The 24,090-nt window shown below is 41.2% G+C and overlaps 1 protein-coding gene across 1 annotated transcript; it reads left to right on the forward strand.

Moving 5' to 3' along the window:
* The first annotated feature begins 513 nt into the window (after nucleotides 1–513).
* g6fl (g6f-like) lies at nucleotides 514–23,029 on the forward strand. The gene is made up of 10 exons (XM_061776141.1): nucleotides 514–1,082; nucleotides 1,192–1,527; nucleotides 3,237–3,503; nucleotides 3,761–3,796; nucleotides 4,858–5,184; nucleotides 13,790–14,038; nucleotides 18,944–19,075; nucleotides 19,239–19,312; nucleotides 19,485–19,511; nucleotides 22,284–23,029. The coding sequence occupies exons 1-10, from the start codon at nucleotides 1,010–1,012 to the stop codon at nucleotides 22,329–22,331; spliced, it is 1,569 nt and encodes a 522-aa protein (XP_061632125.1). The 5' UTR covers nucleotides 514–1,009; the 3' UTR covers nucleotides 22,332–23,029.
* Nucleotides 23,030–24,090: the final 1,061 nt, after the last annotated feature.

Raw genomic sequence — 24,090 nt, forward strand, 5'->3', positions numbered from 1 at the left:
CAAGATACACACCAAATCTGTAATGATTGGCGAAGTCAAACAAAACTATTAAAACCAGGATAACCACGAAAACACAAACAAATGGCAACAAAAGTTGAACAAATGGCAAATACACTAGTGGAAGATACACTACAAACTAGGGAACTAATGGCAAAAAAGATGTCTCATAAACAATGAGCAAGTCGAGAGAAATTAATCCGGCCCTGTCCTGCGACTCCGGCTGTTCTTACATACACAGCTACAGCCTGCCACCGTGGGGGACCTAGGTTCAAGACCCCGACTGGACCATCCGCCAACATCCCCCGGACTCACGGCTGTGGTGTCCTTGAGCAAGACACTGATACCCCGAAATGTTCCCCGGGCGCTTCAGCTGCCCCTTGCTCCAGTGTGTTCCACTAACATATGTATGTGTTCACTGTGATGGGTTAAATGCAGAGAACAAATTTCGTGTGCATGCATGCATGTTCATGACAATAAAAGGTGACTCTTCTTCTTCTTCTTCTACAGTAATGAAGAGCAGGTGCGGCACCGGAGTTTCCGCCCACCATGCACACCATGGAGATGGAAAAACACAAACCACAGCAGTAAACAAAGTCACAAACACAGGAACATAACACAGTCAGGATTTTGTGCGTGACGTTACCCCCCTAGCAATTATACATTTATGTGGTTTCATCGTTATAAATGCCTCGCTGAGGGCACCATAACTTTGATGTGGCTTGCAATGGAAACAACTTTGACAGCCTTGGCCTAATGTGATGTCATTTTAGCTCTATTGTACTGAGGAATCAGAACAAAGACAAGTGTACCACTTTCCCTACGTGGGCAATAAGTTGCATGGTTCCTCGTTGCTGTCTAAATGTCCATGAAGAAGCTGAGACGCCTTGTTTTGCGTTAAGGCTATCAGGCTTGCCCACACTCTGTTTCCTGTAGGACCACGTGCTGCTCGTATCCTGTTGGGTGGGAAGCCAAAAAAAATGCTTAAGTTTTTCTTTGCCTCAAATGTGCAATGGAGTGTGTTTTCATCACCTTTCTTCTCATTCCCTCCATGTTTCTGCGTTCCTATTGTGTCGACGCCACAGGTAGTCAAGGTTTCCCGAGAAATTCTGTGAATGTTGTGATGTTAACTGTCGGACCGCATATCTCAGTTGGAGAAATTGTGGGGTGTTACCTGACACTGGCTGTTCGCAGGCAACTGGCATGAAATTGTGGTGGAAAGAGAGCACCGAGCCATCACCTTGGAGTGCATCCATACAGAAATGAGGGCCGGCGTGAACGTCAACTGGAAGGCCAAGCCCCTCGGTGCGCGCGACTGGAAACTTGTGCTATCGGCCAGTGAGCTCCAGGAATTCTCTGGCAGTGTCTCTAAGCCTTCTATGCGCCTGGCTGACAACAACTACCGACACACGGGCAATTTCTCACTGCTTCTTCAACCTGCCATTCAGGATGCAGGCCTCTACGTGTGCTTGATAGAGCAGCTACAGAACAAAATCAAGGAGAAGATCATCCTTTTAGCCATCATCACTGGTAGGACAATACTATGCAATCTTTACAAAGTAACGTACTGTAATGAGGTCTAGAGGGGAGCAATGCAAGGACTTGATCATAAGATTTATTTTATTTTTTTAATGAAAATCAGCTTTCCAATTTCACCTGTATTTTTTTCCCTTTAGCCAATAGAAAAAGTAATGACATTATTCAAAATTGTTGAATAATAATATTGACATTCTCTCCAGTGTCACATGCCATCTACTAGGCTCGAACTCTTAAAGGCACACGCAAGTACACAGTCCCTATAATACGTAAAATTTGTTCTTTACATTTTATGCTTGCATTTGTGTGTGTTCATATACATGACAGTGTGTTTAAAAAGTGTTTTTTAATAAGTCTGTCTCGTACTAGGTTTACATTTCTAAAAAATAAACAATGTATACCAAATCATAGCTTCATAAATACAAGACAGCAGAGTAATGTATTTGTTTATTTTAAACTCAGAAGTACTGTATATTGGATAGGCTCCAGCTCACCTGAAGACGATGAAGGTATAGAAAATGAATGGATGGACAAATGGATGGAAGTATATTAAAGTCGCAGTCATACCCTCTTATTTTATAATTCTGGGTGACTCAAATTGAAATTGCCAGTAATTATTTAATTAAATAAATGTCACAATAATTGTCAATAGCTGTATTTTAAAATATTCATTTAAAAGTGAAAGCAAATGATATTGATTTTAAATAATAACTGATATATTTTATAGATATATTATAGAAATTGTACTTTTTGACACTGTGCTCTCTCCTCTTCTGTCCGTGACGCCGCCTCATCTTAAATGCTTCGTAATCTGTGTTGTGGTTTAACCTGAGGGCTTTCACAACTTTGTTGTGTTGCCACAACTCCTTATTGTTTTTTCCACAAACATCACATAATGGTGTTTCCTCACTTGGATTCTCTGTGCCCAGCCATAGGTCATTACATTATTATTAAGATTTTTTATTTTTTATTTGTGTGAGCGCAGGTGTGTGTCAGCGTGGATGAGTGGTGGGTGGGGATTGATTTTAAAGCACTTTGAGTTGCATGTCATTGGATGAAAAGCGCTCTATAAAATAAGTTTGATTAATTGATTGATTGAAACGGCATCTTAGGTATTTGGAGCTGAAATAGCTCCACACGACTCCTCCTTATGCGCTGGCATAATGCCATTGTACAGAATCAGACTGAGTGACTGACTGTCTGACTGAGCAGCGTGTCATGCCACTGTGCTTATGCATTATCCACTCAAGCCAAATAAAAAAAAATCATTTCCACAGACCGCGGATTCTATAGACAAGATTCTTTCCACTGTATTCCTGTTAATGATATACTTTACATTACTGCTGGAATGACTCAAGTTTCAAAAGAGATTTTAGAGCATAAAGATCGGGTATCAGAGGTATCGATATTTCAGTATTGATCACATCACATCACTATCGCGGGTAGGTCTGGAACTGTACAGCAATATTCATTTGCAATAATTCCTCCTTATTTGCTGCAACGGGAGAAAGTTACAAGTTTACAAACTCAAGTCTAAAGAAACTGCCCTGTGATTGGCTGGCAACCAGTTCAGGGTGTACCCCGCCTCCTGCCCGATGATAGCTGCGATAGGCTCCAGCACTCCCGCGACCCTAGTGAGGAGAAGCGGCTCAGAAAATGGATGGATGGAATTCTAAAGAAACTTTCTGGTTCCCTCTCTTTAGTCACCAGCATCCCAGCATCACCTATCCCTCAGAACAGCACCCTGCGTCTGATTGCCAAGGTCACTCCAGAGTTTGCCTGTGACTGGATCTCCTGGCACTCTCCGGACGGCACCTCCTTAAAGACCGTGTTGAAGCCCATCGCGGGAATCGTGACCAAACTTCCTCAGGTCACGTACAGCGATGCCGGCTCCTACGAGTGCATGGTTCATCCACCGGGAAGCAAGAACGACACCGTGTTCACATTTGCCGTGAACATCATCGTTGATGGTGAGGAGAGAAACCAAACATGACGGCGGTGAAGATGATAAGTGAGCCTGAAAGCCCATCATCGGCATTCTTTATTAAAGACTCCTCTGGCTATATTGCTCTTCAGTGTATTTATTTTATGGAGCAAATTTTAAGATTCCAAACTTCACTGTAGATCTACACAGAAAAGTCTGCCACTCCTGTGGGTATTACTCTCGCTGTATGTATTATTTATTATTTGGCTAACACCCTCCTGCCTTTTTCCTCCCTCTCCGCAGCTGTCAGCCAGGCCAAATTCACCAGGGTGCAGCACAGTGAGTGACGCCTGCAGGAAGTCTTGTGTCAGCATTTGGCTAATCAGACCGAGCAGAACGCAATAGGACATAATCCCTATTGTTGTGGGGATGTTTTACCCCATCTGAACCCCCATTTGTGCTTCATCTGTCCTCCGTGTACACTGGAACCTCTAAGTTTGAACACAATCTGTTACGGAACGTTGTTCGAAGGCCACTTCTTTAGATTTTGAATCAAACTTTCCCATGGGAAATTATGGAAATAATACAAGGTGTCCTCAGTTTAAGATGGAGTTCCCGTTTTACAGCGGCAACATAACCTGAATTTGTACGTAGTCCATCACTAACCTACGCTAATGTATTGATAAAATCCTAATTACAGTTATGGACCCCCTGTAAAGACATGTTTGAAGAGCATTTTAACTTTGTGAACTGTAGGTATGTTATTAAAATGTTTAAAATACCTGGATAACAAAATAGACAAATTAGACTAAATCATTTGTGACCAAAACCTTGACTCTCTTGTAGAAAAATGCCCATATGTTAGTCTTATTAGTAGAAATAGGATGTTTAAAAAGGCCATTTTCCGAATTTTCAATGACGGCCTCCGCTCAAGCCATTTCATTTTCCAGGTCAAACTGAGAGCAAGCGCACCGTCAGAATTAATTCAAACCTCAATTTAGGTCAAATCCTATGACAATGTGCAGAAAATCTCATCTGAATTAAGAATTTCAAAGACGAAGTGGTGAAGGGATTTCCCAACAATGTAATCTGAAATGAACAAAGATTACCCTGCGCGAAACAATGAAAAAAGACACGATTTTAACGGACCTCTGCTAAATTTACGTGCCCAAAGTCTGTCACCGAAAATTGGAAAGAAAATGGTGGCCGTTTTTCTAGGATTTAGTAACATACCTTTTAACTGGCATTCACAGTGTGAAAATAGATTAAACGGTAAGATTATTTTAATTTAAGCACATGTATGATTCCAAACATTTATGTAAAAGACATCATCTTAATTAAAGGGTAATGCAAGGACATTGTTATCTGATCAAATGCATCAACAATTGTAAACCCCGCAGGTCCACCCATCTTCACGGCCACTCAGGCCAGGACGGCCTTCCCCCTGACCTGTCCCAGTGTCCGAGGGGACTGCGTCTTCCTCTATTGGCAAGGCCCCAAATTGAACCAGAGCAAGCTGGTGTACGGACACGATCGTTGGAGGGGCAAGACGTTGAACACCGACGAAAACTTCAAGCTCCAGCTGGCTGGCACACCCTACAATGCCGACACCGGCAGCTTTTCCTTCATCCACATACCGGGCCTCAAAGACGGCGGCCTCTACATCTGTGACGTGATTGTCAACGACCATGTTTTCAGCCAGAGAACCCTGCTGAGTGTCTTGAAAGGTACGCATCACAGTCAGGAACGGGAATGGGAGACATGGACCAGGTGTAAATTAAGAAAAACGTAAAAATGTCAGGGGTTGGTTTCCATGGAGCAAGTGCTGTCACTTTAATGACAACTTTTTACAGTGGTGCTTTTTATAGACAGAAAAAAGACTTTTCTATTTCAATTCTTAAATACAAATATAGTTAATACTGCGTTTGGCTGGCAACCAGTTCAGGGTGTACCCCGCCTCTCGCCCGAAGATAGTTGGGGTGGGCTGCAGCGTGCCCGCGACCCTCGTGAGGATAAGCGGTACAGAAAATGGATGGATGGATGGATGGAAATATAATTAATATTGTAACTAGGTTGGCTGAGAGAAGACAATGACATAATTCATGGGGCTCTTTTGTTTGTGCTCTATTGGTCAATAGTAGGCTTTAGAAAATTCAACCCTTCAAGCCAGTTTCGCTTAGGAACATGTAATTTGGATGGCATGTATATCATGATTCGAGCTTCAAAAAGGTCTCAAGAACCCATGCCTGACAACACACAGGAAGTCTGCAACTTTGATTTAAACCATCGACTGTATATTGTGGTCATTTTCTAGGGGTCCTTCATCAGAATCAGAATCAGAATAGTATTTCAAAAACAATTGACCGTTGCAGTCGGAGTTTGCCCTTTTTGGTGGCAGCACCAAACCAGTGTGTAATGGATATACACAGGACATTCATTTTGGTATTCATGTATATCTTGATTCGACGGAAAAAAAACGTCTTAGAATCCATGCCCGACAACACACAGGAAGTCTGCAATTAAGGTCATTTTCTCGGAGACCTTCAATGACGGACCTGTCCTAGAGATTTTGTACGATTGCTACCAAAGTTTAAGCACGCCAACATTAAATTTGGTATTCATGTCTATCATGAGTAGGCCCACCAAAAAGTCAAGAACCCGTGCCCGACAACTCACAGAAAGTCTGCAATTCTGGTTTAAATTGAGGTCATTTTCCAGTTCTCCTTCAATAACGGACTTGTCCTAGAGGTTTTGTAAGACTACTACCAAATTTGAACCCCGTCTATGTTGTATTTTGGTATTCATGTCAATTATGAGTCGACCGACAATTTTTGTCAAGGCGCGGTGATAGCCGAATAAAGGATCCTAATAGAACAAAAATGTAATTTGTTATTCAAAACACAAAGAGCATGAAATATGTGCGTAGTAAGATATTGAGGAAACAAAAAAACAAAAAAAAACGTCGACAAAAAGACGGAATTGAAAAGATTTAAAAAAAAAAATCTAAACTATAACCTAGGTAGGTTATGATGAAAAGAAAGAAAGAATAACAAGACTATCGAACAACAGAATCAATTCTTCACAAAGAACGAATAAACACATGGGAAACACTGAGGTACTTATGGTAACAGATAGCCAGAAACCTCAACAAGTACCGCCGAGATAACAAGAAATTATAGGAATACAGTATACAGCGGCAATTACTACACAAAGTGACAATGACAGTGGGCGTGGTAATCCAACATCTCCATTACCGAATTTATGTGTTAAACGCATAGATTGCAAATCCGGGAGGTCCGACGCAGGAGGCTCCACCCACCAATGCTCACTGCAAAAACAACAATAATAACTACAACAACAAAAACAAAGGCACAGGAACAGAACTAGATACAAATTTGGATTTAACTGTCGCTATTAGGGTCCTTTTCCCCAAATTTCTCCTTCAACCCAAAATGGTCTACTTCCTGTTCAATTTCAGGTGTGGGTCCTTGAGACTTTTTTGTGCTTTGTGGTATGATAGACATCTCCAACCAATATCTTGTTGCTAGATGATACTGGTGTCAGGGGCTAATTTTTCTAACTTTCCGGGGTAAGCTTCTGAGTGTCTATTGGGCGGGTATTGATCAGAACGTACAACGATACACATGCTTGCAGAAATTGGTGAGTTGACGGGCATGATGAGATTTAAAAAAAAAGGTGGTTCATAAACCAGAAGAATTTGGAGGGAAAAAAATGCAGCGATTCCAAGATGGCCTTTGCATCTCCTGGTGCTACTGCTCGGGCCCTAATGATGTCAGGCTACCACAGTTGGCTCCACTGGTCTGATCAGCATCATTCTTTCAAGAGTGAAAGATGATTGATGCAAGTGGGGGTGGTGGCACAAATCTCCAAGTCCCCCGCTTAGGTGTTGAGCTGGGTTGAGAGCCAATGAGTGTGAAGGTCACATTTCATGACTCATTTCCGTGCTCCGCTGGGAAGCAGGGCCAGAATGAAAGCTTGCGTGTGTTCATTATGTTTCAAGCAATCCCGTTTCATCCAATTGTTTTCCCCCTGTTGTTTGTTGCTTGTCTAAAGCTTGTTCAGTAGAATGGTCTGACATTTTGGACCTCATTACGTTCTCGCTGAGAGTTAGATGAGAGGATTTAGTCACCTTTAGAGGGAGACATCTAACTTCATATTCTATACGCCAAGTAGTTGTTATCCTCCCAAACCTCTGATACTTTTTTCCCCAATAAAAAGCAAGGGCTCGCTGGCTCGGCCCCCCCCCCCCCTTGCGGATGAGGTGGGGGGGGGGCACCAGTTGACTAACATGCATGTGATATGGTAATCATTCACTAATAAGTTCCATAGACAAGCTATAGGCTTGAATTGCTAATGCTGGGATAACTCACAATAACAAAAACAATAAGGTTATATTAAGATATCAACACGTAGGTTTTAGACACTATAAATGCATCCCACCGCGCCACTCATGAGCAGCACTGCCTTGCTCATTTCCCACACCCAGCCCTGCCCTGCCCTTTTCTGTCCTCTTTTATCTTGTCCTGTTGGTTAGTTGTTGCCTGTCCTCACCGGGTAATGCTAGTTCTGTTCAATTATTGTTATGTGAGGAGAATGGACCAGAGAAGAGGAAGAAACACTTTTGGACCCTCCAAGATGATTTAGGTCAGCAAGTATGCTAAAACGATTCCTGACACAAAGGCCAAGACACAGTCAGTAGGAGGCAAAATCAGGCAGTTAATTACGAGCAGGGTTCGGCACACAGGTAGTCAATCCAGTAAGGCAAGATTATCCAAAAAGACGTGAGGCAGGGACAAGGTGCAAAAACAAGCAAGGTCAAAACAACAGATAGCAATGCTGAATACGAAGACTAACTAGGTGCGACGTTCTGGCAACTAAAAGAGTGAAAACCCAGTGCTTAAATATGATTACTAACGATACCAAATTAGAAACACCTGAAGTGACACGTGGCAAAGGAAACAAAACTAGAGATAATACAAACTGAACGTGACTCATCAAAATAAAACCAGAAGTAATAAACAACCCAGAAAGTGCCAAGTGACAATAACTTAACTACAAAAGCAGTGACCACCCTCGACCAAAAAATGGAGACAGACGTGACATATGCGAGCATTCTGGGTACCCGCTTGAGAACAGAGTAATAACATAATTATGGCGAATATAAAGAATTAAACAGTTTTTTTAAACTGGTCACTTTTAATATTACAGTTGATTAACTGTACTGTATATTACAGCACACAGCAGACCCTGCGATATGACTATTGCGCACATACAATACATAGCGATGACGATGCTCAAACAAAATATAGTGCAGCCCTAGTAGGGAGTAAAACTAGAAAGCTGTGAAAAAAAGAAATACTCAAGTAAAGTACAGGTACCTGAAAAAAAACTACTTTAGTAAAGTAACAAAGTATTTGTCCTTTGTTACCTTGCCATCGCGAACAACAACAAATTTCAACAGCTCTGACAAGAGCAGAACTCAGTGTGCCATCAAAATGAATTTGAAGCTTTTTGTATTTCAAAGGCCAAATTATTATTGCCGCTTTAAGCACTGCACCTCTCCGCTCTGCTGCAAATGGAGCGGTTGCTCGGCAACATCAGCACAGCACCTGGTCGGAGTGAGTGGGTACCAAAAATAAAATGAAGTAAAAGCAGAACATGTTGCTTTCTCATTCTGTTTGAACACTCTCACGTGAAATAAAAAAGTTTTACATGACGAGCTCTTCAAGTTGTTTTTGGCAGTGTTCCTGTCGAGCTGTGTTTCCCTCCAATTTCGGGTTTTACGCTGGGCCCGAGACAACCGGCTTGCTCATTATCGCACAAAAATGACGTTGAAAAGATTTTTTTTCCTCCCCCACTCGTAACTCCTGGAAGGAAATTGAATAGGAATATAATCGCAAGTGCTGAAGAATTTCATTAAGAGGAAGCAGGTAGAAAAAATAAGGACTGCAGGAAGTGTCGAAGCGTGTTTCAGCGATATTTGCTATATTCATACACCTTGTTAGTAGCATGAACTGTAAGGGTGAGAAAAACAACAGGTATGCTTAGACACTCTCATATTGAAAAGCACATTAAACCCGAGAAACAATTGTGACACATCACTTCCAAGGGACGGCTAAATCGATCGGGATAATATCAGATTTTGTGTTTCCGGGACATGGCGACAACTACAAGCTCCACTGGTGCATTTTACATCCACCCAAAAAAAAAAAAAAAAAAAAACAAGACTAGAGTTACTAACTGTAACTAACTGTACTCTCATATGATGTTCAATATCAGTATGACTTGTCCTATACTGAGTTATTTTTTATTTTTTTTTCAAGAAAATAAAGTATTCATCTGATGACAATATGGTCCTTTTTTAGGTCAAAGTTATGTTTCTAAGTAACGTTATAAGAGAGAGGTGAGGTTTTTTTTTTCAAGAATAAAAAGTTGTTTTATTCCAAGATATTATTCATATTCACATAACCTTTTCCTGTAAAATGGGACTTTATTCTCGATTCTACACTGACTAGGTTTACTTAGCTTTTTCTCAAAAGACGACACCTTGTTTACTTGAGAAAATATGCCTTCTTTTACTGAAACAAATTTTGAGTTCATTCTCAAAAATTACTATTTTTTTCGAAAGAAAATACACTGGCGCCTTGAGATACGAGCCTAATCTATTCCTTCACCATGCTAGTAACTCAAAACTTTTTGTCCCATTAAAATGAATGAATGAAACTGAAGAAGAGGAAACACTTTTGTGCCAATGTTTCCCGAATGTTCCGGAAGGTTGCCGGAACCGAGAGTCTTGTAAAAATGCCGATGTTCTCAAAAAAACGACTTGCTGTTTGAACAAACCACTTTTATACGTAAAACAAAGACATTTTTGTTTTCGTTTACGGTTTCTTCCGTGTTCGTCAGTATTGGGTGCTTGTTTGATGGGCTACATTCTATTCCACGTCACAATTCTCAACATCATGACTCGGGTGATGTCGGCCTTATTCACACACATGAAGAGTTTTGGTCGTAAATATTGAACACATTCATTATTTAAGATTGTCGGCTCCATGCTGGTGTCTTGTGGTCTGTGCTGTGCTCTTGGTGCAGACGGCTCCCTGACTTGATGTTTCCCACTTGGTTTCGCTGTGCCCAGCAATAGGTCATTACATTATTACATTATTATTTCTTTTCTTTTTAACTGCGCATGTGTATGCACGCATGTATGTATCTAAGTGGATGAGTGGCGGGAGGGGATTGATTTTAACTATGTAAAGCACTTTGCAATGCATGTCATTGTATGAAAAGTGCTCTACAAATAATGTGTAATTTGATTTGATTTGATCTGCCAGCTTAACTGCGCAGGCCTTAAGCACATGGAGGATAGGACTTTATTGACATTATTCTTGTAAGATTTCTACCTTTTTTCTTTGAAACAGTCAGATTTAATTCTTGAAAGATTACAACATCCATCCATCCATCCATTTTCTGAGCCGCTTCTCCTCACAAGGGTCGCGGGCGTGCTGGAGCCTATCCCAGCTGTCATCGGGCAGGAGGCGGGGTACACCCTGAACTGGTTGCCAGCCAATCGCAGGGCACATACAAACAAACAACCATTCGCACTCACGGTCACACCTACGGGCAACTTAGAGTCTCCAATTCATGCATGTTTTTGGGATGTGGGAGGAAACCGGAGTGCCCGGAGAAAACCCACGCAGGCACGGGGAGAACATGCAAACTCCACACAGGCGGGGCCGCCGGGATTGAACCCCGGTCCTCAGAACTGTGAGGCAGACGCTCTAACCAGTCGGCACCGTGATTACAACAAAGATTACACCAAGATTACAACAACAAATCTTAAAATATGACTTGATTATAAAAATTTAAATATGAAAGAATCAGAATGTATCTTGTAAGATTACTTTTGTTGCTGTAGAAATGTAAACTTCTTTTCTGAAATAAATTTGATTTTATTCTTGGATTTTTTTTTTCTTTTAAAACTATAACAATTTATTGAAAAATATCTTTATTCTTAGATTATTGCTTTGTTAAATACCATGTTTTTGTTGAAAAAAATATTTTATTCTTGGAACATTGCTTCTTTTTTTCTGAGGAAATTTTTTTAGTTGACATTATTCTTATAAGACTACTACTATTTTTTTACTTTGAAAAATATCCAACTTTATTCTTGTAAGATTAAAAAACTTTACAACAGCATCAACAAGCAGACTATTTTTGTAGAATTACTACATTTTGGCTCTAAATTTAGTTTTTTTTCTGTAAACATTCTGACTTTGTTCCTTAAATTATGTAACTTTTCGGTAAAAGAAAAAAATGATGCAACTTTATTGTTGGAAGATTCCTACTTTTAAAAAATGTGCACTTATTAAAAGAAAAAAAGGCTTTTTTTTTTTTTTTTTTTTAAATACGACAGTACTTCGTTTCTTGAAAAATTAAGACTAGTACAATTCTTTTTGCTCTATTTAATGTGGCCCCAAATCGCTTGATTTCCATGAATTGGCCTTATTTCTCGCTTTACAACACCCACACAATAGGATCTCTTCACAAGCGTAAACAGAAAAACCAAAGGCATAAATCCCTGTAATGGCGACCATGGAAGAGTTTACTAATCACAGTCCCTTGTGGCATTCATCACAGCTGCCCAGACATGACGAGCCGATCAGTCACTGTCACAAACTTGCAGCCCCTCCATACACACACACACACACACACACACACACACACACACACAGACACACACAGACACACACACCCACACAGCAATCATGTGACGCATATATTTTTACCCCACCTCATTATGAGTATCATTGTGTATGATTATACCTGTCGGCCTCCCACGGAAGCTTTAGGTGTCCCACGCTGATCACACTAATCAAGGCTGAAATGTATGTGTTTTTATGTGGTGCAGCAGGGGGGTCTGCGGAGCTTGATTACACCCAGATGGATTCTCATCTCACTTTGATGAGACACTAAGCATCAGTCACAGTCAAGTGATGCATTTGCAGCAAATCACTTTAATGAATATATATTATTGTGACCTCTCCATGGCGTAGTTTTTTTTTTTTTTGGGGGGGGGGGGGGGGGGGTTGTTCCCCTCTCACATAGCCGTTCCCTTTATTCCATTACTCCTTATCTGTCCTTGGCCTTTTCTGCAATCATGCCAGCCATTAAGTCACTTTCTCCTCCAGCCTCTTTAGTCCCTCCTCCGCATCTGACATTCTCAGCGACTCATCTCGTCTACCGATTTCCATTCATTTATTCATCCGTTTATCCGTCCATTTTATACACCAGCGTTCCCCAACCCTTTTTCGGACTGTGGACAGGTTTCACAGAAAGCGATAATGTGCTGCCCTGAGATATGAGTAACCCAACTTTCGAGATACAAGCTGATTTTTTTGCTATGATTTAAGAGCAAAAATTTGCGATAGGAGCGCTAGATGGTGGCACTGAACTCAACTCACTTCACAACAAGCAGCAGTTTGGCAGACAGTGAACAATTCTTCAACTTGACAGTAAACTTCAACTGGGTTTGAACTAAACATAAAATAAATAGAATTACAAGTTGTGTATTAAAAACAACCACATAACCTTTCTTAACGTCTCCTAGTTTAATGAAAATACCGTGTTGCAGTGTTATAACTTTATGCAACGGAAATTTGAAAATAGAAATAGTGGAGCAACACATTTAAACAGTAAAAGTATTGGCCCACTACTCAAATGATTATATTTTTGCATAGTTTCCCCACTTTAATGTTTAAGATCATCAAACAAATGTAAATATCAGACAAGTATAACCCGTGCAGCCACGCAACGAAGGGCTGATTCGCCCGTTCTGTCTGTCACTCCGGTTTCCTCCCACATCCCAAAAACATGCATGGTTTACCCTTTTTAAAATGTAAGAGACCCATAACGTAATAACTAGCCAATAACATTAAAAGTCCTGAACCTATACTGTAATAAGTTTTAGCCAATACCATAATAACTTATTATGTTATTGGCTGATTATTACATTTCTAGCCTGATAAAAATAAATAAATAAATTCCTTCCAAATGTAATAACTGTGCCCATAATGTACCAGGCTCCACCTCATAAAGGCACATGCATGTACACAGACACAATATACATGTTTTTGAAAGCTCGGAGTACTTGGAGATAATCCACGCAAGCACGGGGAAAACTTACACACTCGAGGTCCAAACCCAGAACCTTTTGACTGTGAGGCAGACGTGCCAACCACTAGTTTATTGTACTGCCCGCCTCTTGTTCAATTCCTCCTTTGCCTTTTTCTCTCCTTTGCGGCCATGCAGTGATGAGTCGGCGTGCGGATTCCAAGCTGCAGCTGGAGTGCCTGTACAGCGAGGTTTCCCAGGTCCAAGATGCCACGTGGGAATTCCAGAATAAGAGTCAGCGACTCTGGATGTCGAGCAGCGGGCCCGGCAGCGTCACAACCGCTCTGACGTTGCCCGTCACCTCAGATAGGGCCGGCAACTACACGTGCACCTTACAGCTAAAAAACGGCCAGACTATCAGTGCCACGTACGCCGTCAAGCAACAAGGTATCATTTTTCAGTTCTTTTTAAGCTTTCTTATTAAGTTAAAAGGACAATTGTAGTGTCAACCATAAACTTTGATGTCGACTATCGTACTTTCTGTGACTTTTTGTGATTTTTCTTTGGCTTTTTTTTACTTCTACTTTTTGTATTCTTTCGTTGATCGGTTGATCGGCTTTTCGGTGATGCCACCAACCGCCCAAGCGTATCACTGGTGGCTTAGAGGAAAAATGTGGTGTTGACCATTGTACTTTCTGTGGCTTTTTGTGATTGTTCTTTGTTTATTATGTATTCTACTGTTCACTCAGCATTCTAAAAATGGCGGAAAAGTGCATTGAGAACCGGGGTCCTCCTTTCCGACATGCGAGGGCGTTACAGTAAATTCACGTTAAAAACAGCGATATACATTAGTAGGGGCATGAAGGATGAACTGCGTTATAGCAGCGGAATACTGTGCAACAATTTCTTCTAAATATGAACAAATAAATTGCCCTTAGGTGTGAATGTGAGTGTGAATTGTTGTTTGTTTATATGTGCCCTGCGATTGGCTGGCGACCGGTTCACTGTGTACCCCGCCTCTTGCCCGAAGATGGCTGGGATAGGCTCCAGCACGCCCGCGACCCTTGTGAGGATAAAGTGGTACAGAAGATGAATGGATGGATGGATGGATGGATGGATGAACAAGTAAGACAAGTATCCTGGAATAGAATGAAGCAGGATCTCCCTTGGCACATGCGCCACACCTCTACAAAGCTTTAAGGAAAACTAAATAACTAACGGTGATCAAAACAGAGCCCCTCAGGATTCTCACTTTCTAACCCCGCTAACGCGCCCTTTTTCCCATAAAAATCTCAAATATTCAAAACGCTTAACGTCCTCTTTCATGAGACATAAAGGTCAGCGTTTTTTCTTATCACGCTTGCCTTAGCTGACACACGAATATTAGGAGACAAAACAGGAGGACAGATCCTCCAACAATAACTAAATAATTCAGGCTTATTGTGTTGGTGGTGGAGAGCAGAAGGATGTGACAGGTAAATGGATCCCGCCTGGTGGAGATAAGTCCAATGCATCACTTGGACCACAGGGCCCAGGGCTCATCATAATGCACGGCGCCACTACTGCAGCTATGGGAGTAATGGACACTCACAGAGTGCGATGAAGACGAGGAAGCGCGATGCTTAGTCTTTTCGGAGGGGAGACATCCAGAGATGGAGGGCGGGCTAACGGTGAGATTTTTGTGGCTTTTATGGGAAAACAACATTTTTTGATTACATCCGCCAAAAGGATTTTGTTTGTTTGTTAGGAGGATAAGGCAAAAACTTCTTGTAGATACAGTGTATGTTAAAAACCTTCACACCTGTGTTTAAAGGTCACATTTTTGTGATATTAATGTAATGTGACATATAACCTGTACAACTCAGTTGAAAACATTCTTTTCAAGAGGGGAAGTAAAAATAAAGATCCTTCCATCCATTTTCTTCCGTTTATCCGAGGTCGGGTCGCGGGGGGCAGTAGCTTTCGCAGGAAAGCCCAGATTTCTCTCTCCCTAGCCACTTCATCCAGCTCTTCCGCTTGGCCAGCCAGTACCCATCAGCTGCCTCAGGAGTCCCACAGTCCAAAAAGGCCCGATAGAACTCCTTCTTCAGCTTGACGGCATCCGTCACTATTGGTGTCCACCAACGGGTTCGGGGATTGCCGCCACGACAGGCACTAACTACCTTACGGCCACAGCTCCGGTCGGCCGCCTCGGCAATGGAGGCGTGGAAAATGGTCCATAGGGTGCCATGGGTGACCCTGCCATGGGCATAAACCCCAGACAACTTCGCGCCTAGGATCATTGGGACACACAAAACCCGTCCACCACGATAAGGTGACAGCTGAAGGAGGGGTCACTATAGATGTTAATTATTAAATTAATAATAATAATATATGCAGATCAATACAAATGTGATTTGCTAGTCCATATTAGCTGTAACAAATTTTGCTCTGACCAACCAATCAGATAATGGAAAAATGCTGACATCATCAACTACAAGTGAGGTGGGCCTGTGAGGATGAATTTGAAATCTGATTGGAAGCAGAACAGTCCCATTGCTAATATAGTTTGAGTTACATGGGCCTGTACTACTGATTCTGAAAGGCCTGGGCGGATTACATTGACCTGGCAACAAACAGAGAGCGAAATGTAATTGGTCAAAAAAACATGTACCAGAGCCAAGAGAATTGACTGTTAGAAATAAATTGAGCAAATTTATGGGAACAATAGAATTTAGGTTCTGACTGTAGGCCAGTGCTTTTGAGTGTTTCGACCAGCATAGAAATTAGAAGTGTGAATGTGAGTATGAACGGTTATTTGTCTTTCTGTGTCCTGCCGACCAGGCCAGGGTTTACGTTGCCTCTCGCCCTAAATCAGCTGTGGAAACTGGATGTCGGTTGGAATCAAAATTGTACAACTGCAGTACAAGGGCTTTCAATGTTGCAGTTAATCCTCTAAATCAAATAATGGTATTCTCGTTGCAGAAAACAACACTTTTTTCCAACAGCATTATAGATTAGATTTTTCCCGCAACTGTTGTTTTTTTATCCATGTGCATAATTTCCCTTGGAAACCATATGGTTTAAGTTTGTGTGAAGTAGAACTTCTTTTGGTGTGCCACCCACCTCATTTGCACGATATAACTCCCCCCCCACCCCATTCCCACCCCTAACCCCCATCCCGCCGCCTCCTCATTTGAGATGGAAACAGTGAGATGAAGTGTCGATGGAGGTAAAGAAAAGGTGAGAAGATGAGGGGTTAAAGCCTTTATGCCTGACTTCACTCTGCACTTACTAACCATAATTCATGTGTAAAATCTGGCATGGGGAACAGTGCGGGTCACCACCACATTCCATTAGCAACGCCTCGGCACATACTCGCCCATCAATTAGAGCTCACGCGGCACACGTGACGATTGATGGCTTTGAGGGGCGGCTAATGGCCGTGACACCGAAGGCGAAGGTGGCGCAGGCGGGTCACTTCTTCTACAAACAAAATCTGTCAGAAGCTCTTGAGTGGGCCACACTTGTGCCAGGTAACTGACCTGCAGCATGAATTACGTATTCATGACCTTAATTATGTATAAATTGTATTGAAGTATATATAGTATATATATATATATATCCATCCATCCATCAATTTTCTGTTCCGCTTCTCCTCACTAGGACGTGCTGGAGCCTATCCCAGCTATCTTCGGGCGAGAGGCGGGGTACACCCTGAATTGGTTGCCAGCCAATCGCAGGGCACATATAAACAAACAACCATTCGCGCTCACATTCACACCTAGAGGCAATTTAGAGTCTTCAAACAAACTACATGCATGTTTTTGGGATGTGGGAGGAAACCGGAGTGCCCGGAGAAAAACCACGCAGGCACGGGGAGAACATGCAAACTCCACACAGGCGGGGCCGGGGATCGAACCCCGGTCCTCAGAACTGTGAGGCAGACGCTCTAACCAGTCGTACACTGTGGCAATATACATACATATATATAAAAATCCAGAGGTAGAAATAGTAATAAAATATTTCTCATGTAAAAGTTGAAGTTTAACTTCAGTTTAATTCATTCCGTTTCAGCCTGTCAGCTGTGTTTTTCATTATATGTTAGCATTAATTTAGCCGGGATATTCTTAAGGCAAAATTATTATTTTTTAAATACACAAATGTATAATTCTCTTTGTTTTATGTTTCATTTGATAGTAAACCTCTACTGGGAGTGGCATTAAACAACTTGAAACCTATTTTTTAAATAGGTGTTTGCTATCTGCCAAACTATTGCTGGGTGTGAAGTGAGTTATGTCAAGTTCTCTTGACATCGTATAGCTCTTTTATCTCCAGTTTGTGCTCACTAGTCAAAGCAAAAAATTGGCCAAACGACAGCTCATATCTCAAGAAGCTTATAAGTCAGGTCACTCATACAGTATCTCAACACATTACTGTAGTTCATAACTTCCCATTAAAGCTGTAATATGTACCTGTAAGTTCTGTCGCCCCCTAGCCTGGAATTCAGTCTTACAACAACAGTAACTGTCGCTTGATATGACAAAAGAGGATCCTTGTTTGTATGTGATGATTCTACAACATTCAACAACATTTTTATTCTGTTTTGAAGGACAGCCAGTGGGAAAAAAAGATGGATTCCTCAGAAGTCGCGGCAGATAACATTTATTGTTTTATTGATCATCAACGCATGTCTGCATTTGTGATGAAGATATCAGACAGAAATATCCCAGGCAGTACAATGCAAACAGATTGAGTCAATCTCTATTATTGCTGCTTTCGTGCATGCATTGTTCGATGCATATATTTAACATCAGACACTTTGTTGGGCGGCTAAGGGTCCTCAAAAAGAGGTTTTGTTCGTTCATGCCTATTATTACTATTGGTTTTGTTTACACAGTAATTATTATTATTATTATTATATTAGTATGATTGTTTTCTGCTACAGAAATGCAAAATACTATGTTTAGTGGGGCGGCAGTTACATACTCCAGGTTTAACTGGAGTAAAGGGAGGCCTGGCTAAAGTTTGCCGTGATGCTAACTCTTTGATAGTGTTGATTATTTATGTTGACATCTCCAAGAGTGCATGTGGGTGTTTTTCTGTGTGTGTGTGTGTGTGTGTGTGTGTGTGTGCGTGTGTGTCAGATCCATGTCTGACAGCGCTTTTTTCCTCCAGTGCGCCCACTGTGCGCGTGACTGACAGCTGCATGATGAAAATACATGTAACGTGCCTGGAGGGCGGGTGGGGACTCAGGGTCTTTTATATAGAGTTCAAAAATGCTTGTCTCACACTACATTCCCGCCCCTTTGCAGAGGAACTTGTCAACTCCAAGAAATTGAAGTTTTTCTCTCATTTTTCTCTCACTGGCAGAGAGCGTCCCTACACCCTCGCCGCACTCTTCTTTCCACCACCTCCTCCTTCTGGTTTTATTACTTCTGGTGCCCCTGGTTGCCGCCAGCATGGCTGTGTTGTTATGGCGACAGAAGCGCATCTCCCTGCGAGGTGAAGCTATTGCCATTTTAATTTTTTTTTTCCTGTGACGGATGCGGCCCGGAACATCCTCTGGGGTTGTAATGAATCTGACCCTATCTTCTCCTATGTGCGTGTGTTTGTGTGCGTGTGTGTGTGTGCGTGCGTGCGTGTGCGTGCGTGTGTATGTGTACAGGTATTGAGCAGTCTTTGTCCTTCCATTCAGGCGAGACGGAGAACATCTACGAGAATCCCGAAGATGTCAGACAGGTGATAAAAGTTAGGCATTTTCCCACCTGATGAATTGTCCTCTCGTCTCTTTTTTTTTCTTATTGCCTCGCCTCCATTTTTTTTTTATTTACTCCTTTTTTCCTATACTAGATACTTCCCAGCCTCCCTCGCTTGTTGCTCATTAAAGTTGTTTTGCTCTCCTCTCCGACAGGCTCTTCCGCCAGGTTCGGTCTATATGGTAAGTTATGACACACACACACACACACATATATATGGTGGTGAATACATTCAAGACCCACCCGTAATAGGTGAAAATCTGCAATATAGAGATACCAGCCTTATTTCAAGGTATCGGGTACTCATGAAGGCAGCCGATACCAGCCACCGACTTAAGGCAAAAAAAAAAAAAATCTAACATCAAGTAAGTCCTCCTCCAGAGGTGGGAGCAAGTCACATATGTCCAAGTCACACGCAAGTGTCAAAGTCATAACCTTCAAAAAAATCAAGCAATTCAAAAGTCGAGTCGCCACTAAATTTCAAGCACGTCGAGTCAAGTCATTACTTGGTTTAAGCAAGTTGCAAGTCAAAGTCATAAAATCTTGCTCCAGTCGAAACATATACTGGAGTGGTAAGAAAATGTTTTCACAAATCATAACACTAAAACAAATATTCAAACCTTATAAAGATTAAATGAACAGCAACTGAGATTATAATTGATTGAATTTATTGCACTGAATTTTTTTAAAGTTGTATTTCAAACTCAATTTAACTCAACTTTATTTCTGAACAAACTATGCTGTTTACTTGTGATAGCCTTGTAACTCCTACGGTTCTTAAGAGAACACCATTAAACGAAAGCTATATATAAAAACCATTTTCATAACTTTTTTCACCTTTAATGTGACATATAACCTGTACAACTCATTTAGGGGAAAAAATGGAAATCTTTTCAAGATAAGTAAAAACAAACAGAGATAATGTGGTTGCTTATGTGTGGACATACTCTCACAACTAGGGATGTGGCTATGTTCAGAATGAATCTCATTTAGAAGACTCTGGGCAATTGACAATTGTTATGATTAAAGGTTTTGTTTCATATAATGTGCTCTCAATTTTAAAACATAGTGCAGAAAGCTTTAGGACAGAGCCGACACAACAGATGACATTTTAATGGTGACATTTTGAGAAACCCATTTAGTAATATGAAAATTTTGTCACATCTAGCTACTCACCATTTGTAAAATACTTACTAATGGTGGAACACATTTTTGTCAATGACTCTTTTTTTTTTTTTTTTTTATCACCAATGATCCGATGCAGCAGACCTATAACACACCTAGCATCTAGCTTCTTCTTTTTTTTTTTTTTTTTTTTTTTTTTTTAAATCTCCACAACTGACCGCAAGCAACACCGCTTCACTTCTTCTGCCTTCAGTGCTTGGCATTATATTTTAGGCGTTACTTTCTGCTCTAGAGTGCAACACCGCCTTACCCGATTAGTAAATGAGAGAGAGAAATAATAAGAATGGGAAAAAAAAAAAAAAGGTTTTGCATGCCTATGAACCGAAACGAAAGGTTCCGACAATTATCATAAACCATCCCAGCCCTAGTCACGTTACTTAGCTTTACTAAAATGTCCACAACAACCTTTTTACTTTTAATTGTCCCAAAACAGCCAATGAAACGTAATGGTTGACCAGCTAGCGAAACTGTTAGCTTACCTGTCTTTGTGAGTTTTGCAGTGACGGACGAAGTTTGACGTGGTTGTTGTTTTGTCTTTAATGTGCAAGTTGCAAACCATGCAGGTTGCCATCATCTTTTTGCTTCATCGACAACATAATCATTGAATCCAAATTTTATTATCTTTGGAGCTCCTTCCATCATTGTTCATGCATGTGTCTACGTCACACTGGCGAGTGCGAAACAATGCAGACTGTGTGGCCAGTTTGGCGTGAATGACCCCCCCGCGCCCCCCCCAAAAAAATAAAATGTTCTTTTTTTAAATGGGATGACTTGTCAAGTCATGTAGTTCAAGTCAAAGTCAAGTCTCTTGGTTTGACACATCGGCTAATCATCATGTGCATCATAAAGAAAAAGAAAAGTCTTTGTTCACAATTATCTGTTATTGTGTTAATTGAAATGTTATGTACCAAAAGTACTAGTGGTATCAGTAAAAAGAAGTGGTATCGGACATCCCTAAATTTCTTAACACACACTTAAACTTATTAAAACACATGCGGACGTGGAAGACGCCTGTCGTCCTGCTCTTCTTCCTCTTTTCCCATCGCAATCATGCTTTTTGTATCACAACTCTGGAGCTCAGCTGTATGTCACCAGCAATTGATGTCCGTAGGGAGATTTAGGAAGACGTGGCAGGCGGCTGGGAGAACCTCTCCAGGTCATGACAGGTGATGGAGCGGCAGCAGTTTTACGACGCTCAAAGCAAAATGTGCAAAATGCTTTATTTCCCTGCCATCATTTTCGGTGCAGCACCAACTGGGCCAGCGCGGCAAATGAATTGAGCATTCACTAAATATATAAAAAAAGAAACTATTGAAGAATACAGCAAGATGTTAGAGGAGCTGACAGGCTTAATCAGCATTTTGTCATCTCCTCTATTATTGGCTTGGGTGAAAATATATATCCATCCATCCATTATTAGAGCCGCTTATCCCCACAAGGGTCGTGGGCGTCCTGGAGCCTATCCCAGCTATCATCGGGCAGAAGGCGGGGTACACCCTGAACTTGTTGCCAGCCAATCGCAGTGAAAATATATATTTAAAAAAAATAAAATAAATAAATAAACAGTTGTGGATTCAGCTTTAAGTGCATTTCAGTTTGTACTTTTATGCTTTGACTTACAATCGAATGAAGTACCTTTTGTACACAAGTATCTGTACTTCTACGTAAGTAGCGTGTGAGTACTTTGCCACTTCTACCTAAAACATTGTCGGTACAGTTAATCAAAGTTTTTATAATGGCATCCCTTCCCCACGTTTTTTGTCTTCCAGGATTTAAAGCCAAGACAAGATGATGTCTACAAGGAGCTGGAGTGCTAAGCACAGAGAAGCATTACATCACCTGTGTGTGTGTGTGTGTGTGTGTGTGTGTCTGGGTGTCTCTGTATGTTGAATGAGTGTGTGTGGCGGCTTCCTGGCATTTTCTTTACACAGCCTGCACATCACTGCGACACCGTGGCACGACATCGCGTCACGCGCTGACAGGCAACGCTCCGCCGCCTTGTGTTGTTGTTTGAGTTGCGTGGGCTGTCTCAACGTGTGTGTTTGTGTGTGTTGAAAGATGAATAACACCCTTTGTGTGTGTATGTGTGTTGAGTGGGTCTTTTTAATGCCAGAAGTGATCACTTACATGCACGTATCGACCTCATGTTGCTGTCACAGCTCGCCTGTGTGCTGCAGCGGGGGGCTTTTATGAGGAGCACAGCAATTGGATGTATAATAGGCTCTTGAATAGACTTGGAAATGGCACTCAAGTGTGAAAATGGTCTCAAGAAGAATGCTTATTTGTTTGTATGTCATTACGGAATTACAAATGCAGTGTCAAAAAAGTGGTTCATTTAAGCAGGATATATTATATATTGGATGTTAACTGGATGTTTTTCCACTATTTGAAATAGTTCCCATGTCTGAACATATGTTTGTATGTATGTGACACGTTTTTTTTTTTTTTTTTGTCAAAATACCCTAAGGATCAAGAATTTCACAAGACCTTACACTTTTTTTTAGGGGCTGGCCCACTCTAATTGTGGTACAACCCCAACTAAAGATTTTAGAGTGACAAGACGTCGCTTGGTTGATGTTTTCTTTGTGTTGAGAGACAAATTTTGAGTTATGAGTGAGCTTTAGATATGACACCACTCGAGTGAAGTGAAAAAAATGGAGCAATTTAGGCACTGTAATGCCCTCGCATGTGGCAAGGAGAAATTTCAGCCGTTTATTGAACTAAAAGTCAAACATACAAATACAAAATGAGAACACTCACAAGGAGCTGCTGCTGTAGGCCACAACTCATGCCCAGATGCTCACGCCGACCTGACTCCAGTTCCTGATTTCACTCACCATGCCCCTTAAAGGCACACATCCCACACACAGATAGTACAGTACGTATAGTAATGATACTTTATTAGAAGCTAACGCTAATCTGTGCATCCAGCAAAACTCAATGCAGCTCTGCTTACCTTTTGATGATAGCAGCGGCGTCGCACACGTGGGCGAAGTGATTTTTCTACATTGATTGTGCCTCTGCAGGATCGTTTTTAAAACAGTGTATTCTGGCTGCCATTACTTGAAAGTAGCTGTGGATTTTCCCCAAGCTTATCTGATCATTTCATGCACGGAGAAACTCAGTGTCGGGGCGGTTGTTATGCAAAATCAGTGTCTTATTATTATTGAGCACTTTTAAAACAACTGGAAAAGAAAAAGTGGATCATGAATAAAAATTAAACATAAAACACAAGATAAATGAAGTCAGCATAATTAAAAAAAAAAAAAAAAAAAAAAAAACAGTAGCAAAATTTAAAAATAAATAAATAATAAGGAACTAAAATAAGGGATCAAGTCTCATGTTGCGTTGAGCGCCAATAAATAAGAATTCAATTGAGAAGTTTTTAGGCCTAACGAAGACATTGGCTAGCGTGACACCAAACCAATTAAAAGTCTATTTTCTACAATGTGTGCATATAGGTTTGGAAACGGTGTGTGTTTTGTACTGCGTGACAATGTTATGGTATTGAAAAGCTGCATGTTTTATGTTTCATCTCTAATTAAAGAAAACTATTGAACGAATTCGCGTTTGGGT

The sequence above is a fragment of the Phyllopteryx taeniolatus genome, chromosome 6 (assembly GCF_024500385.1).
Source record: "Phyllopteryx taeniolatus isolate TA_2022b chromosome 6, UOR_Ptae_1.2, whole genome shotgun sequence".
Classification (NCBI taxonomy): domain Eukaryota; kingdom Metazoa; phylum Chordata; class Actinopteri; order Syngnathiformes; family Syngnathidae; genus Phyllopteryx; species Phyllopteryx taeniolatus.

Coding starts and splice junctions, on each gene's coding strand:
- g6fl (XM_061776141.1), top strand. CDS start 1,010: ATGGAGTGTGTTTTCATCACCTTTCTTCTCATTCCCTCCATGTTTCTG. Junction 1,083..1,191: donor CTATTGTGTCGACGCCACAG/GTAGTCAAGGTT, acceptor GGCTGTTCGCAG/GCAACTGGCATGAAATTGTG. Junction 14,039..18,943: donor GTACGCCGTCAAGCAACAAG/GTATCATTTTTC, acceptor TCTCACTGGCAG/AGAGCGTCCCTACACCCTCG.